Source organism: Rhododendron vialii, chromosome 13a (assembly GCF_030253575.1).
Source record: "Rhododendron vialii isolate Sample 1 chromosome 13a, ASM3025357v1".
In the NCBI taxonomy this organism is placed as follows: domain Eukaryota; kingdom Viridiplantae; phylum Streptophyta; class Magnoliopsida; order Ericales; family Ericaceae; genus Rhododendron; species Rhododendron vialii.
The window spans coordinates 17794470-17812338 of NC_080569.1; the positions used below are offsets into that span (position 1 = coordinate 17794470).

Below are 17869 nucleotides of genomic sequence, written 5' to 3' on the forward strand. Positions count from 1 at the left end.
TATTTACACAAATAATTTTTTTTATTAATATGGATTTTGTTTGATAGATCTCATTGAGATCTTTAATACGGTACAAAAAAATTTAAAAATTATTTTTTATTTACATTATTTTTGAATTTAAGAATGTGAAATAAATTATTTATTTTAGTTCTGTGGAACAACTCCTTTTTTTTTTTTTTTTAGAAATTCTAAAATGAGTACTTATTTTTAAAAAAAATTTCTGGAACGGGGCCAAATTCTTTTCTTTCCTTCGAGGCGACGCTTCAGAATCCCTTCCCCTGCTACCTAAGGGTGCTTCCGTCATTCAACACAATTGCAGTTAACTCCCCCACCTCCCTACAAAACCCTCCTCCTACTCCTACGCACACTATTCTTGTTTTCTTGAGAGAGAGAGAGAGAGAGAGAGAGAGAGAGAGCAATCATCAATGGAGCGAGGCAATTACGGCAGAGGAGGCGGTGGGCGTGGGCGAGGCGGCGGAGTTAGAGGAGGGAGAAATGGTGGTGGTGGTCGAGGAGGCGATCAGAATCAACAACAGCAATATCATCATCATCAGCCGCAGTACCAAGGTGGGGCCCGAGGAGGAGGAGGAGGAAGGGGTAGTAGGGGTCCTCCTCCAAGTTACTTCGATTCTGCTTCTGCTTTTCCTGTCCAACAACCACCTGCTCAGGCGTGGGGTTTACGGCCTTGTGGTAATCAGGGTCCGTCGCCTGCTCAGGTGTGGAGTCCACGCCCTGGTGGTAATCAGCCACCGTCCGGTCAAGATTTGGGACGCGGGAGGCCGGAATCCGTTGGAGGAAGAGGGCCTTGGGGTGGAAGGGGGTGGGGCCCTGCTCCTGCTCCGGTGCCTTCTTCTACTACCACTCCTCCAACTCCTCTGAGATCCACTCAACCTCCTCCTCCTGGTATAGAATAGATCCCTAAAACCCCTTTGCGTTCGTCTCTATAGTATCCCTTAAATTTGAGTAAAAACTTCATTTGGCATGTGTGTTCGAATGGGTAAACCCAAACCTAAGCACAAACAGTGGAGGACCCAGAAAATCACAACGGTGGGGGCACATAATCTTTTGTAATCTTAGAGAAAAAATTTGTAAAAAAACAAATGACGCAAAGCTTAAATATTTAGTACCGAATAAAATTATATAATATGTATATTTACAAAAAGTTTCTACAATACATGTACTCCTCCATGTTTTCAATAAAAAAAAAAAAAAATTTCTCCTTGACTTTTACACAAATAAGATAAACTTCAAATACTACCTAGTTAAACGAAAAGCCTTATCAATGACAAAGTACAAGTACAAATAAGGCTACAAAATACATTAAAAGCCCTAATTTTTTCAATATAGAAAGTTGTGATTTGTATCAAACCAAAATTGCAGCGGTGGGTTAGCTTGTTGTGGAACAATTCCTCTTTGAAATCTGAGGGATACAATCTAAAAGGATAGCAAATACAAATACAAAAAAAAAAAAAACAAACCTCTGATTTGGGTTTTCATTAATGGCAATATTGTGAATTTAAAGGTGTGAAAGTTGCATTAAAAAATTTGAGTAAGGGTTTGAGTCTAACCAAATTTGAGTGGTATAGGTGTGGGTAAGGAATGGAGGAGGGTTTTGGGTGACTTTTACTCAAATTTGAGTTTGGGTCAAGATTTGAGTAAGGAGTGGTGATGCTCTTAGTGCATGCAAATAATACTAGCAAATGTTGTTGTCATGTTAATTACGGCTTTCTTCTTCTGATTAGATGTAGTTATTTGATTGTTGTTTAACTGGGTTTTTTGTGCGGTGGTTTAAAGTGTTGATGCGCTTATTTATCTGTGCGCAAATAGAGAATGATTCGTTTAGGTTGGAGACTTGTAACGATGGTTTCAATTTCGTTGGGGTTTCTTTCTTGAATTGATTTTTATTGTATTTCGTAGTATGTTGATCGTTTTGTTTGGGTTTTGTTGGTTTGTAAAATTAAGGAATTAGAGGACTTGGTATAATTTGAGGGTTTGCTGGTTTATTATCTGATCAAATGCAATTGTTCGATTGCCTGTTTGGATTGGAGGATTTGATGATTAATGTAATAAATAAGAAAAGGGAGCGAAAAGAGTATGGACTAAAAAAAGCCTCATTCCATTTCTCGCCTAAAGTGCTGAGATTTGGTGACAACCGCTGATCAATCGTGTTATTTTCTCACCTGCGTTTCTAACTGATAGTAACTTATTCTGTGACTAGTTTTATATGGATGGGTTTTCTTTGTTGGTTCATGTTAATGATCCGGGTTAAGAAGAAGCTGATTTAGTTTCTTAGAAAGTCTGATGATTCATAATCACAGCCATGTCCTTTTGAATAGAATCATTTTGTTGGCTCTTGTGAGCATAGGCTTTTGAGTGCTAGTTATGGAGCTCTTTTGATCGTTTGGTTTTTATGACTACTTTAATTAGTTGGAAACTTGGCTTTCTATGCAGATCTTTCAGTTGTGAAAGATATGCAGTCATTGAGGTTATTGGAACAGTTGGCTGCACAATCTGTTTCAAGAACTAAGGAGAGCAATCTGCTTCCTGTGAAGCGACCTGACAGGGGCGGCACACTTGCCATCCAGCGCCCCAAACTTCTTGTCAACCATTTCCCAGTGCAATTCAATGCAAAGACGGTGATTACACATTATGATGTAGATATCAAATTCGAGGATCCTCCAAAGAAGGGCCGTTCTTCCAAAATCCACAAATCCCATCTTCGTATGATCAAGGATAAACTGTTCTCTGATGACCCTTCTCAATTTCCTCTGTTGAGCACTGCCTATGATGGTGAGAAGAACATATTCAGTGCAGTGGAACTTCCCACTGGTACATTCAAAGTGGAGTTTGCGATGGCGGAAGATATGAATAGTTGTTCTTACTCTGTTACTATAAAGGAGGTAAATAAGCTGCACTTTGGCAAGCTGAAGGATTACTTAAGTGGGGATGTCCTATCCATTCCTCGTGATATACTACAGGGTATGGATTTGGTAATGAAGGAGAATCCCTCTAGGTGTAGAATTCCTGTTGGTCGTAGCTTTTATCCCAAAACATTCAATAGAAGAGACGACCTCAATGGTGGAATTACAGCATCTAAAGGATTCCAACAAAGTCTAAAACCCACATCGCAGGGTCTTGCAATGTGTTTGGATTACTCAGTTTTGGCATTTCACAAGCGCTTGCCTGTTTTAGATTTCCTCAAGGAATATGGGGAATTCAAAGAGGTAAATGATGTGAACAAGTACAAAGAGCAGGTCACGGAAACACTGAAAGGGTTGAAAGTTACAGTAACTCATCGTGTTACCAAACAGAAATACACGGTTGCGGGGTTGACTGCTCCAACACGAGATTTGTCATTTGAAGTTGAGGATCCAGAGGGCAAGGCTCCGCCAAAGAAAATGAAACTTGTTGACTATTTCAAGGAGAAGTATGGCAAGGAAATCATGCACAAAGGTATCCCGTGCTTAGATTTGGGAAAAAATAACAGGCCAAATTATGTACCGATGGAATTCTGTGTCTTGGCAGAGGGGCAGAGGTACAACAAAGAGCAGCTTAGTAGAAATGGATCCATTTTGTTAAAGAACATGTCACTGGTTCCACCAAAGGACAGAATGAGCACGATCTATGAAATGGTGCGGGCTAATGATGGGCCATGTGGGTATGTTTTCATCTAGTGTATGTTTCCTGTTGCTTCTTGAAAGATATTTGCTTCTTCTACATGCTGTGGTTCGTCGATAGGTTTTGATGGATATGATACATCGATTTGGTGATGCAATGATGACCGGAATAGTTAATTCTCAGCAATCTCTGCATCAAGCTAGTTTGTTGGGGGTAGTTCAAATAAATTCGTCATACATCGTTTTTATCCTTTCTTTTTTCTCCATATCGTGAAGCTTAGTTGAAAGTGGATGTTTTTTTGGCCCCCGAATATGGTCTGGAGTAATAATTTCAGCACTTGAGTGTCTTTTGCAAAAAGCTAGTTTGTTGAGGATGCTTTAAATTGGTGTATTTCCTGCTGATTTTTGTCCTCAATTAAAATCCATGTTCTGAAGCTCTGCTTGAATCAAGATTCTTACTCTTCTCTAATCTGATTCTTATTTATCATTTGTTAATGAGGTCTTTTGGCCAAAGCAATCTGTTTATTTTTTTAATCCACCCAAAACTAATATGTTGAAGGTGGTTTAAATGATTTATTTCATGCTGATTTTTTATCCTCTCTTCTTTTATCCTTCATGCACTGGACCTGTGGTGCTTGTTGTGTTGACGTTTGTTTTTTCCTTGTTTTCCATTCACAAAATCTGGTATGTAATACTCTAGGACCTCTACATACTTGTCATTACTTGTGCTCCTCTAGTATTCTCATGGTCATAGTGGTAGCAAAAGAAATATTTGAAGACTCTGGCTATTTTTGTCTTGATCACACGAGTTGATGAAACCATTGGCTAAATTTTGCATTTATTTTATTTTCCTAAATTTAACTCTTTTTAATGGAGTTTCTTATTCATACTCATTACTCGTGCTCTACTATTTTTGTGCAAAGAATAATAGAATTTGAAAATGTTATGAGATACTGCAATTTCTTTTGATCACTTACGAAACAGTTTCCTAAATTTGCTCTGAAGCAGTAGTTATGGAAATGCATTCTACTATTATCAATCTCCCTTGTATTTCATTATTGGTAACCTTACTATATGGTAGTTATGCTTGATGAGGCCCAAATATCATCGGTATTGGTTGACTTGACCAGCAAGCTCACATCTGACTTGTATTAAAAATGCACCATCACATTCTTTGAATCGGCAACCTTCCTTGTGTGCTTCAAATGTAGTGGGCTGGTGGCTGGCAAATATTCATTATGTTTTGGTTGCTTTTGCATATATCTTAACTTGATTTAATTTACTCTCTTTTTTGGTTAAATTACTGTCAGTGGGGATGTTGCTGAAAATTTTGGCATCCAAGTCATCAAGGACATGACAAAAGTGGAAGGGCGCGTCATTGGGCCACCGCTATTGAAGCTTGGCAACATGGAGGAAGTAAGACTTAACAACGAAAAACGCCAATGGAACCTTGTTAAGAGCTCAGTAGCAGAAGGCAAACCACTTGAGCGATGGGCTTTAATAGATTTCAGTTTTAGGGATCGCTTCCAACTGGATAGTTTGAATTTTGTTGAGAAACTCAGAAACCGTTGTGGAAAGCTAGGGGTCCGTATGGAGCAACCCCTGGTTTGTCACTCAACTGACATGAGACCATTCTCTAACATCAATGAACTACGGAGACTTCTTCTGAGTGTTATTGCAAAGGCTGAAAGGGTAAACCGGGGTCGATTGCAAATGATTGTCTGTGTGATGACTAGGGTTGACCCTGGGTACAAGTACCTCAAATGGCTCTCTGAGACAGAGATTGGGATAGTGACCCAATGTTGTCTGTTGAAGCATGCAAATGAAGGAAAAGATCAATATCTCGCCAACCTCTCCTTAAAAATAAATGCCAAGCTTGGAGGAAGCAATGCTGAGCTCAGTAAGCCGCTTCCCCGTTTTGAAGGTGAGGCCCACGTTATGTTTGTTGGGGCCGATGTCAATCACCCTGCTGCGCGAAACACAACATGTCCATCTATAGCGGCAGTTGTTGCCACTGTTAATTGGCCTGCTGCAAATCGCTATGCCGCTAGGGTTTGCCCCCAGTACCACCGGAAGGAAAAGATTTTGAACTTCGGAACCATGGTTTTGGAACTTATCCAAACTTATGAGCTGATTAACAAAGTAAAGCCTCAGAGAATTGTGGTCTTTCGCGACGGTGTCAGTGAGGGTCAATTCGAAATGGTTCTCAATGAGGAGCTGTTTGATATGAAAAAGGCCATTTATGCAGAAGATTATCGCCCCACGATCACTCTTGTTGTGGCTCAGAAGCGACACCAGACCCGTTTGTTTCCTGAGACCAAGGACGATGGAGGTTCCAATGGGAATGTGCAACCGGGGACAGTTGTGGACATTGTGATCACTCATCCCTTTGAGTTTGATTTTTACCTCTGTAGCCATTACGGGAGCTTAGGAACTAGTAAGCCTACACACTACTATGTCCTTTGGGATGAGCACAGATTTACTTCTGACCAGTTGCAGAGGCTGATTTATGAACTGTGCTTCACATTTGCTCGATGCACCAAACCGGTTTCTTTGGTCCCACCGGTGTACTATGCCGATCTTGTTGCTTATAGAGGACGCATGTTCCAAGAGGTGTCGATGGAGTTATCTCCTGATTCAGCAGCTTCTCCATCTTCTTCAGCGTTGACATCCTTGTCCTCTATTTCGTCGTTTGATGATAGTAGGTTTTATAAGTTGCATCCTGAACTTGAGAACATTATGTTTTTTGTCTGAAGGCTCAAAATGGTCATCAAATCATCTTCTTTGGCTATTTAGAGAATAGAGAAGGGAGATTCTGCTTGTTACTTTTTGGCCCAGCAACCGAGGATCACATCTCCTTTTCTTCACGGTAAAGGAGTTTGTGCGTGAATCTAATGGGTTAGATTTCCATCTGTTTCTTCAATACAATGTGTGTTCTAGGGTTATGGTGTGTTTTTCTTTTGGATTAGAGATCAAGGGTTATGGTGTTTTGGGTTTCATGTTTTGTCAACTGAGTTGATCCTACTATGGGGTTAACATATCTACCTAAATAAGAAGAAAACCTGGATTCTGTAATATTTCTCTTTTGCTTTTGTTATTACTTGTTGATTGGTGCTTTCCGAAGATTGATCTTCTCCCTTATTACTGATTTATGTTCAGGGGAAATTTTCTACATTTGGGGGCGATTGGTTATGCAAACAACTCAGTGTATGCATGCATGTATATCATGTCCACATAGGTGCTAAGGTTTCTTAACGTGTTTCCGGGTTAGCTTGCTAGGACTCAACTCCATCGTCTACTTGTGGGAAGTCAGATTAAAGCTGGTATAGACTGGCCCGTAAGAGTAGATAGCACCTAGGAAATTTCGAAACGGAGACCTTTTTTTAAAAAAGGTGATTAAAGAAATTTGACCTTAATGGAATGAGTTTTGGGGGTATTGTTTATGGAGGATGGGCGATTTTTATGGAAAGTCGATAAAAAAGTAGTTGGTTTGGATAATGTATTAAAAAATGAGAGATAAAATATTACTTGGTTTGGATGAGGGATAATATTGTTTTATTGTTAAAATTTTGGGGGAGGGGCCTCATCCGTCAACATTAAATATGGATAGGTCAAAGGGTGTCCAAAACTAATATCCCATAGGGGGCTGATTGGATGCGGAATGAGTTTTGGAGAGATTATTATTGGAGGAGGATACGATAGTATGAAGTATTATTTATGGAGGGTGGGCCTACATTGAAGTGATTTGTATGGAGAGGGATGAAAAATAGTTGGTTTAGATAAGGTTTTAGAAAGGAGGATAAAACAGTACTTGGTTGGATGGGGGATAAGGAAGGATAGATGATATAAAAAATTGTCAAATGACTTTTTTTGCCATTGTACAGTCCCAAAATTAGTTATTCATTATATTAATTATATAATTGCAAAATCCAATAAATTTAATTAGTTTTGGACAATTAAGCTATAATAATTTATTTTAATAATAAATTAATTAGTTTAATAAATTAAAAAATGAAAAATTTATTTTTTAAGTGTTTGTTATACATTTCGGTTTTTTTTAAAATATAAATTGTAAAAATGTTAAGTTTGGTTATTGTGTTAATTAATTATTATGTTCTAAATATTGTGTGGCATGCACATATCCAAGAAAGTATTAATTATTGTGTTCTAATGTATTATTTTTTTTTTCAGTTTGGAAATTGCAATTTTTAATTGTGTGGCATGCACATATCCAAATAATTTTTTTGATACTGTTTATATTAAAAAATATGTTTAAAAAATTAAGTTTTCCAATTTTCAATCCGTTTGAACTAATGCAAAGATTTTATTTTTCTAATAATTTTATTCTGAAGGGTCATAATTAAATTTTGTCTCTAGGGCTCTTATAATCAAGTTTCTGTTTCAAAGGATATCAAATAAATAACATATACTTAATTATACTTATGGGTACTAGGGTTGAGGGAGGGTGGATGAGGAGGGGCAAGATTGTCAAAAAGCCAGCTGGATTAGCCAGGATAAATTATGGACTGTTGAAAAGCTATTCAAAAATAATGCGGTTGCCTCTCCTTTAGATTGGGAAATTTTGTAGTGTAAGGCCCAGCAAGGCATCCTGTAGGGTGCACACGAGCCATCGATATTGACAATGAGTGATTGAGATATGATTTTTAATTATGACTGGTAAGAATCATTTATTACGGATCATAATTGATTTTTGATCTGGACCGTTGATTGATGAGATCAACGGTTATGCACTGCACTACAACCCCTGTAGGGCATTCTGCTCTACAGGATCCCTGGATCCCCTTCCTTTGGCTGGTTGGATGAGTTTATAGGGGGAGATTTAGTCTATCCAAACTAAGGGAAAGCTAGGCCCTATTGGGGTCCACCCATGGTGGTGGAGTTATTTTGTGTAACACCCTTAGTGTTGGGTGTATTTACCTTTGGAGTCCATATATATATGTGTGTGTGTGTGTCTTGTAAACCCTAGGATTAGGGTGTGACAGAATGTGAGGGAGAGGATGAGGTGAGCGTGGGGAGCCAGTTTGTGGCTTCCCAGAGAGGAATCAAGTGTTGGTTCCTGGAGAGTTTTTTCATCTTTGTGTATATTGTGTGAATATATATTCAAAGGGAGTTTTTTTCTCTAAAATTGCTGTGTGGGTTTGTAGGAGTGGTGTTTCTCCGGTGAGCGATTTCAGTGAATATATATTATTCGACTAAATAATATATACTGTGAATATATTATTCGACTAAATATGTATATTGTGTGAATACATATTTTGCCTTTGTTTGTGTGAATATATTATTATTCGACTAAATAATATCACCTTTAGTCGAACAGGATGATTGAATCAGGGTGTGATTTTGTTTGCCAAACCAAGGCAGAAACATCACATCTCCTCATTTGGGCGGATTACATCATTTCTGTGTGGCCCGTGATCCTTTGATCTGGGATCCTCCTCCGTTTGTTCGTGGATTTCTTAGCCTTCTCTCTCAATCCTGCACAATGAACGCACGACTAAGACCTGGCCGGGGTTGCCCGGCAAGGCCCTTCGGTGAGAGGATGAGAATGTGCAGAGAATCAAGTAAGAGACTAGGGTTTTGAGATAGCGTAGCGTGTGTGTCGAAGCACGTACCTTTTAGGGTTGCCCTCGCTTTCTATTTATAGAGTCCCCTTAACTTGCCCCCCAAGTACGGGCATGTGCCTTGCACGAGCTTGACGACGTCTCATGACATCATTGGATAGAACCGGTAACTGTTTTTTGGGGTGAGCTGGCATGGTCATGTGCGCTCATCATTATCCTTTGGCATAACCGTTTCAGCACGTGGGAGAGCACGTACCACGGTGGGTGGCCGAGCTCCATAACTGGCCGAGCCCAGGGGACAACTCAAGTGAAAAACCTATCGGAGCTGTTTCCTTGGAGGTGGCCGAGCCCGGGTGGGCTCGGCGTGAGATGGGCGCCATGTAGGCGGGCAAAAAGCCTTGACTCATTGCCGAGCCCCGGGACAGGCGCTCAGGCACGGCCGTGAGTGCTAAGGCACAGACGGTTACGTTCGGTCTGCCACAATAGCCCCTCAATCACTGCCGACGCCGGACGCGAGGTAGCAATTGATGTTGAGTCTTGGCCGAACTTGTCGATTGCCGAACCCGAATCAATGATTTTGTTTTGGCCAAGCCCTGCTCATCCTTATCCTTGAGGTTACAGCAACTGCCGGGGTTAAACACCAATGAGTGAATGTCAGGTGTCGCTACCCATTTGGACACAGCTGGCTGGAAGGACATCGGGACCGTGGAAGGACTCTGCCAGGTCGTCCTATCAATGCCACGTGTCAAACGTCGATTGGTCAATGGTTCGGCGGTGTCAGAACGGGTGGGAAAATCGAATCTCAAACCCTTCCCCTATATAAGGGATGACGAAAAGGGAGAAAAAGGTTACAGACTCTCTCTCTCTCTCTAAAACTCCATAGCTAGAGCCCTTTCCTGCGTCCGTTCATTTTCTGATCTCAGTTCCCAGTAGATTCGTCACCAAATCTTGTTGAAATCTCCAGGTATGTGCTCGATTTTCACCCCTCTAGTTGTTCTTATAGTTCTTATACCCTTTCTATACCTTTTCTTTGGGTTTTTTTATCCCGTATGAACAGTGCATCGCTGGGGATGAGTGGTCTGTTCATCTTCATCTTCAACCTGTTCTTCCGAGCCCCAACTTCGATGCTGGGGGGTCCTGGCCGACGATGGTGTTGGCAGAGCCCCGCAACTAGTCTTTCACGTTTCCCGAGCTTGAGTCATCATAGGACGTACGGTGGGCCAGTAGGGTAGCCGAGCGTAGTGAGATCCTTGCCCTCTGTCCGGCGATGAGGTTCCTCATTATTTTCCCATTTGTTTTGTTAGGTCTGGCTCACCCAGTTATTATCATCTCATCTGACTCTGAAAGCTTGGGGGACGGCTCTAGTGATCTAGTCATCCGAGAATACTTGGACAGGCGCAGGAGCCGACGTCAAACTTCTTCTATTGCTTCAAACATGTTAGGCTCCAGTGATTCCAACGCCGAACGCGATTATGAGTATGATGGCGGTTTCAACACCGAGCCTGAGATATCCTTTACCACTGCAACTCAATTCGACGCCAAACACGAGCCGGGACCTGAAGCTGAATCTAGGTTTCGTTCACAGGCCGAAGCTACTACTTCTTCCTCATCTAGGCCTAGCGAAACCCCATCTGAGGATAGGGAGTTCGCTGACCTTTACGAGAGGGGCAAGGTTTGCCCATATGCCCATTATTTTAGTGGGGATCCAATCGAGTATGAGAGTTTTTGCCGAGAGTACAACATTCCTGACGACGTTGTTATCAGTCAGGTAGCCAGTAACCGTATAAGAGATAAGAGAGAACACCGTCCCGAGCACATAACGGTTCCTTTGATGGCCATCTGTGAGGCTGGGCTCTGATTCCCACTCCACCCGTTTTTGAGGGAATTGTTTGCCCGGTTCGACCTGGTCCCTCATTACTTCGCCATCAACAGCTATAGGATAGTGATGGCTGTGATCAAGTTGAAGGAACTCCATAACCTCGAGTTTACGGTTGCCGACCTATTCCACACGTATATAATGTCTAGGCACGGCAAGACCGAGCGTAGGTATTTATTGACGCGAAGTAACAGGGAGCCATTGATAGGGGCTGCCTGATACCGATAAATGGGCCAATTTCTACGTCGAAGTTAGTGGTAATTATGAATTCGGTAATCAGCTAACGCGGCTGCACCATGTGCTGAAGATAAAAGACTTTCGAGGTTGTCTTATTTCCCATATTTCGCCGAGCCTGTCTATTGATTTGTTTATCTTTTGAGTCTTTAGTGTTGATTGGTTAACGCTTTTTGCAGATCATCGTGCAATAACTAAAAGAGAGCAGTCGCTGGCCGTCGAGCAAAATATTGAAATTTTGAAGGCCCAAATTTGTCATGATGCGCCGACTCTGTTGGGCTACGTTCCTTCGTACAGCGGGAAGTTGAAGAGAAGGGAGAAGGGAAATTTGCCGAGCATGAAAATTGATGGTAGCAGGAAGGTTGCTGAAAAACAGGTTGGGAAATACAAGCAACCGAAGCCGAGTGACAAGGAAAAGGAGCTGAGGGTGAAATTCCCCACATTCAGGAAGCCTGCTGAATTCTGGTTGCGCGAGAGCCAGCCGCCTGAGCATATCCTGGTATAGACGTTCCCTTTCGAACTCTTGTTCCTGAATTTGCAGAAGAAATGGGAAGAAGGAACGTTGTGCGAGTGAATATTAGGATGGCGCCGCGATTCGTCAAAAAGATGTTGAAGTGGCCGAGCTTGCTGAAAAGAGGCAAAAGGTTACTTATGACTTTTCCCGACGGGACAGCCAACGCCACATCCGAGGGAAAAGAATTCAACTGAGTCTTCAGCTGTAGGTGCCTCGAATGCTCTGGAGAAGTCGGTGGGTTCAGGCGGTAGGGCAATTGTACAAGAGTTTGCACTGTCGTTTGCAATGGCCGAGGGGAGGGTCGTTACCATCACTATCCTTCACGGCCTTGCATTGCCAAGAGATATGGAGAGGGTCCCATTGGAGTTGTAGCCGAGCATCGTTCACGCGAGCGCCTACCTTGTTCAGGTCTGTTTTTTATTTTCATTTCTTTTGATGTCGCCAAGCTTATGTACTTGTTCTGTGCAGGCTGGACAGGCCTTGCTGCGAGCTTCTAACCAGGCCGAGCTTCTGGCAGCAAAGAGGACCAGGTATCGTGATGATATCAAGACTGAGCGTGATAAGGCGAAGTCCCTGAAGAATAGTCTGAAGCTGGGAAAGAATAAGATTGCCGAGCTTGAGAAGGAGAGGGATGAAGTTGTGGAGAAGGCTAAGAAAGCCGAACGTGAGCTTGGGCAAGTTTTGCGGAGGAGAAGAGGAAGATGAAAGAGGTTGATGAGAAGGCCTATCAGGCCGGGTATGACCGAGCGGGTGCTGAGTACATAAGGGATGCTCGGTCAATGGTCATTGATGAGGTAAAAATGAGGGTTCCAATCGCATACTGAACAGCGTACAAAGACGATGTGAAGGCAGCGTGTGGTGTCTTGCAGCTTGAATTCGACCTTAACATGACAAAGTCGATTCCTGGACCCACAACCCCTGATCTTGTCCTTCCTTACACTGAGGAGGAGTGTGCACCACTCCCTCCGGAAGAGTTTCCTGAGAGTGAGGACGATGTTGACGATCTTACCAATGTCGAGGTCGACGGTAGAGACGACTTTGGGGAGAAAAATTGTGAAGGGGGAGAGAAGGCAGCTGGGAGTGGTGAGCCGGAGCCCATGAATTTTGATAAGGTTGTAGGGGCCGTTGATAAGGGGGCTGAGACTGTTGCTGATGTTGCTTCTGAGGATGTTCCTCAAGTTTAATTGTTTCTCTTTATGAACTTGTTTTTAATTTTGATCTTTTAGTTTTTGTTGGTCTGTACGTATTTGAGCTTGGTGTAATAGTTTGTGGGGGGTCGGTGCCGAACGATATTCTATGCCATACCTCCTAGCTTAGGGATTTTTTTGCAACACTTGTTCCTTTTGAATGAATGAATGTTTGATTTCTGCTTGCAACACATCTGTTTTGCCAAATCTTGATTGAATGTCTTTGTCCTTTTGGAAAATTCTGATAGGCTTGCTTGTTTGAATAGTAATTTTTCGTAGTCCCCACTTTGGTTTTGGTTCGGCTGAAAAAATGAGTTGTTTGCCGAGAGAGAAGTGGCTATCTTTAAGTCGCTTTTGCCGGGCCTATACCAAAGTAAAAAACTAGAGCTCATTGGTCGTCGATCTTGTTTTCTGTCTGCCGTCATTCTGCAAGTATCGTAGATGAGTCTTTGATTGGGCCATAAGAGTTCTAGAAGCCTCCTTGCTTGTGCTTGGCTACTAGGCCAAAGTGCCAGAACATGGCCAAGGTATGGAGGACTTGAGATTTTGAATGTCTGTGGGTGGTTTGCTCATCAAGCGTGATTATAACCTGGGCGTTGGCCGACCTTGATGTCTTGCCAAGCCGTACCGAAGCCAAATTCTAGCCGTAACGAGTGTCTTTGCTGTCAGCCGCGAGATCTATCTCACGGCCTCAACTTCATTTTTTCACTCATGAAATGTGTTGCTTGAAAATCTCCCTTAGAGATTGATTACTCGGCCGTAATATACTTTCCTCGGTCTCCAGATCTATCATTCGACCGCCAGATCTTCCTTTTTGCAGATTCTGGAATGTTCTATCACTCATTTGATCTGATGTTCAAAACCCTAGCAGCCAAATTCTGATGCGATCAGGCTACGAAAGGAGATTACGAAAAGAGATCTTGTGCATATTTACTTCTGATTTAATCAAGCTTTGTGATTGGTTGGAGTGATGTCATCTAGTGCCCATATAAAGGGGCCTTTGGTTCTAAAATTGACAATAGAATCCACCCTCTCTAGCCACGAAACCCTTAAAAAATACTCTCTCATACTCCCTCTACAAAAGCCCCTAACCTTCCAAAGGTAGCCACAATCTGATGATCAAACCCCCCAAGTACAAACCCTAGCCCTAGGGTTTTTGAGAAGCAAATTAGTCAATCATCATCAATCCTAAGCAATCAAGCAACTGAGGGATCAAGGTGGTGAGGTCCAGGGGCCTATGGTTTGATCTCTTTTATGTTTTTGTACTATAATCGTAGCATCTTGATTTTCTGTTAATTAATCATTCTAGTGTGAGGAAGAACACCGGTTGGGACATCGTTCCCTCGGCCGATACATTGATCTAGTGGGATTCCTTGGCCGTGACATCAATTCACCGGCCGAGGGATCTATTTGTTGGGGTAGTCTTTCTGTTCTGCTTATTTTTGATGCATGCTTTCATTACTGTTTTGGCTCACTGTATCAATTGTTTAAAGGTTAAAATCAGTTTACGTGTTTAGAATTAAATAAAGCAAGTAATAGTCATATGTCGAATGATTATGAGCCAGTCTCACGACTGGGCAAAGAGGGGTGCCTGACACCTTACCCTTATTGTACTTTTGGCTCCCGTACCCAGAATTTCTACTTGTTTTTCCTAGTTTTATAAACTAGGTGGCGACTCTGTTTTGATGATAACCGCTATCGTGTGGTGACGTTCCTAGCCATGGGAATATCCACGATCTTGGTTTATGAAGTGGGAAGCAAACATGATCAATTTGTATGGCGATGCCCTGTTTGGGAGGTGTCTACAACATTACTGCTATCAGCTCCAAATCGTGAGTTGGCTTTTCATGCGGCCTCAATTGTCGATCCACAAGTGACGACCTTTCCATTTTGTATGATGTAGCAGGCCGAACATGAGTTCGCTATGTAACGACCGAGCCCGTGCCATGCCGAGCACGAACATTGAGCACGGCTCCCGTCCCTGCTCTACGTCGGCCATTACTTTTGCCATGGACTCGTCGGCAGGTCGTCTCATTCTCGGCCACCTTCCATGACGGGTCACTTTTGACTGTCCTCTCCTATCAATCTGGTGCCCGATCGACGAAGGCGTGTTCGGCCACCCGCAGAGCGAGGCCACTGCCGACCACGGCTAGCCGCTGATTTGCATATCTTTCCACGTGTAAAACCGGTTAAAACAGAAGATGATCATGAGCGCACATGGGTGTGCCAGCTCAGCCCTAAAAACGGTTACCAGATCTATTTGGTGACATCATGATGACACTGCCTGACCCGCGCAAGGCACGTGCTGGTGCTTGGAAAGCAAGTGAAGGAGCTCTATAAATACCAAGCAGAGGAAACCCTAAAGAGGTACACGCTACTACATACTCACTCTCGTAATCTTCTGCCTACTCTCTCTGCACTTTACTCATCCTCACGCCGGAGGGCCTTGCCGGGACAACCCCCGGCCTGGTCTTTAGTCGTGCGCTCACTGTGCAGGTTAGGAAAAGATTCGATCACCAAGCCACCAGCGGAGGAAGAGATCGAGGATCACGGGCCACACAATTGGTGAACCCGACGTGAACTCGCTTCTGATTCAAACGGCTCTCACATCCTCCAAACCCCCCACTCCTCCGTGAAACGACGACCAAACCACTCACCATGGGCGGAGATCAGACGGGTGTAGCTATCTCAGGGACTAAAGACGCTAGCGGAAATGTCATCCCCATGAAAGGCACATGTCCATCTCCCTCGCACCAGGATCCGGCCTCTCACCAGTCACGGACGACGTAACGACGGCCTACATCCGATTGCTGCAGTGTCGTGACGACGAACGCGATAACAAGTTGGCCGCGCTAAGGGCGGAGGTGGCCCAAATGAAACAACACATGCAGCAAGACACCACCCCCGCCGCATCCAGATCTGGTGGAGGAGGGGGTGGAAGAAGGCGAACACCACCTCCACCTCCACCACCACCGCAAAGACGTCAGGACGAGGAAGGCCAACGAGGGTCCGTGAAAGACCGCCTAGGCTTCACCCCGGCACTGGGCGACGCCAGAGAAATTATCCTTTACAAGCGACCCACCGCATCCAGAACACACCGCTCAAAAGAACACCGCGATCGAACCAATACAAGAGATACCGAGTCGTTCACAAGCACCTACTCTACTGGCCGCGCAGAATTCTCTCACACAACGGTTTCGCACCGTAGCCGGGATTCCGCGCAGACCAGACGCCATGTATGTGAACGACTCGGAGAAATCCCTGCAGAAAAGTCCGAGAACAGCAACCGTGGCCGACGAAACGGAAAGGGCGTGCGTATTGACGAGCCAAAGGAGACCAAATCCCGAAAGGACAAGGGGTAAATGATTGATGAACATTGCCGGGTAACAACAAATCTACGAGACAAACTCCGGCACCGGAACCGCGAGAAGTCTTCAGATAGAGAGTCCAAGAGAACAAGGACAGACGAGCACGGCAGGCCGCCACGCCCTGGTTTTGAGCGGCAACTAAAGGATCTCGGCGTCTCTCCCTTCGCCCCCCACATAATCAACACGACCGCCGAACCCAACTTCCACCTGCCAAAGTTTACAAAGTTTGACCCCACCACATGCGAAGCCTACACCCATCTTATTCACTTCCGTCAAACCATCGAGCTATGCACTACAAGAGACGAAATCAAATGCAAAGCATTCCCATCCAGCCTCGGCTCTCTTGGACTCCAGTGGTTCAACAAATTGCCCGCTGGATCCATACGGAACCTGGCCGACCTTGAACGCGCCTTCAACACTCGCTTCATCACCAGTAACAGGACAGCCAAGGAGCCTGAATCCTTGTCCCAGATGAGGAAGCTCCCAAATGAAACGCTAAGACAATATGCCGAACGTTATTGGCAGCTGTTCAACGAAATCCCTGGAATCGATGAATATTGGGCTGCGCGTACTTTCAAAAATGGTCTGGAAACCGGCAGCAAGATCCTAGACGAACTCGCCATCCGCCCACCACACGGCATGGGAGAATTAATGCGCGTCGTAGAGAGATTCTGTGCTCTTGAAGAGTTTTATGCGGATCGTGCGGCCCAGGGCATCCCGAGCTTGACAGCATCCTTCACCTCGGCCGCAGCCCAACTGCCGGCACCAGCAATCATCCAACACCCCCAACCCAAGAAGCAGGTGCACAACATCAAAGAAGGGAAAAAACGCCAGCCAAAAGAGCATGACTACGTGGCCGAAACCACCCACTTCAAGGAACCCATTTGGTCTTTTCTGAAAGAGATAATGAGGCAACCATGGTTCAAGTGGCCGACGGGCAAGCTCGGCACAGACAACGGCCAAGCTGATCAGAACCCGAGAAAGAAGTGCTCGTATCACAATGAGCTCGGCCACTACACGACGGCATGTGCCCCCTACAAGGCACTGTTGGAACGTTTGGTGACTCAAGGCCATCTCGATAAATACATTGACCGATCAAAAATGCCCACCCGGTAGACAAATCCCAACCCCAATGAACAGCGCCCACTAATACACGTTATCCACGGCCCAGTATCAAAGGAATTTGAATCAACTCTTCAGGCCGACCTTAGCCGCGCATCAACTTCCAAGCAGGTACTCGCAGTAGGACCTGGATCCAAATGTCCACGAATAGAAGAGTTGCCCAAATGGACGATTACTTTTACCGAGCGCGATCTTGAACGTGTGCAAACACCACACTCCGACGCTCTCGTCGTAACCATCCAAATTGGAGTGCATGACGTCAAACGCATTCTTGTCGATCAAGGAAGTTCAGCAGAGGTCATGTACTACGACCTTTTCAAAAAACTGGATCTACCTGAGTCAGCCCTACAACCTATCGACGTACCCCTC

At 44.0% G+C, this 17869-nt stretch overlaps 1 protein-coding gene across 1 annotated transcript; it reads left to right on the plus strand.

The window, feature by feature from the left end:
• Positions 1-365: 365 nt before the first annotated feature.
• Positions 366-6692, plus strand: LOC131312922 (protein argonaute 2-like). The gene is made up of 3 exons (XM_058340947.1): positions 366-903; positions 2452-3658; positions 4928-6692. Exons 1-3 carry the CDS (start codon positions 426-428, stop codon positions 6369-6371), a joined length of 3129 nt encoding a protein of 1042 aa, XP_058196930.1. The 5' UTR covers positions 366-425; the 3' UTR covers positions 6372-6692.
• The last annotated feature ends 11177 nt before the right edge of the window (positions 6693-17869 follow it).

Excerpts from the sequence above, each read along its gene's own strand:
- LOC131312922 (XM_058340947.1), top strand. The coding sequence starts at position 426 with ATGGAGCGAGGCAATTACGGCAGAGGAGGCGGTGGGCGTGGGCGAGGC. Across the intron at positions 904-2,451 it reads CACTCAACCTCCTCCTCCTG|ATCTTTCAGTTGTGAAAGAT; the intron begins GTATAGAATAGA and ends CTTTCTATGCAG. Across the intron at positions 3,659-4,927 it reads GCTAATGATGGGCCATGTGG|TGGGGATGTTGCTGAAAATT; the intron begins GTATGTTTTCAT and ends AATTACTGTCAG.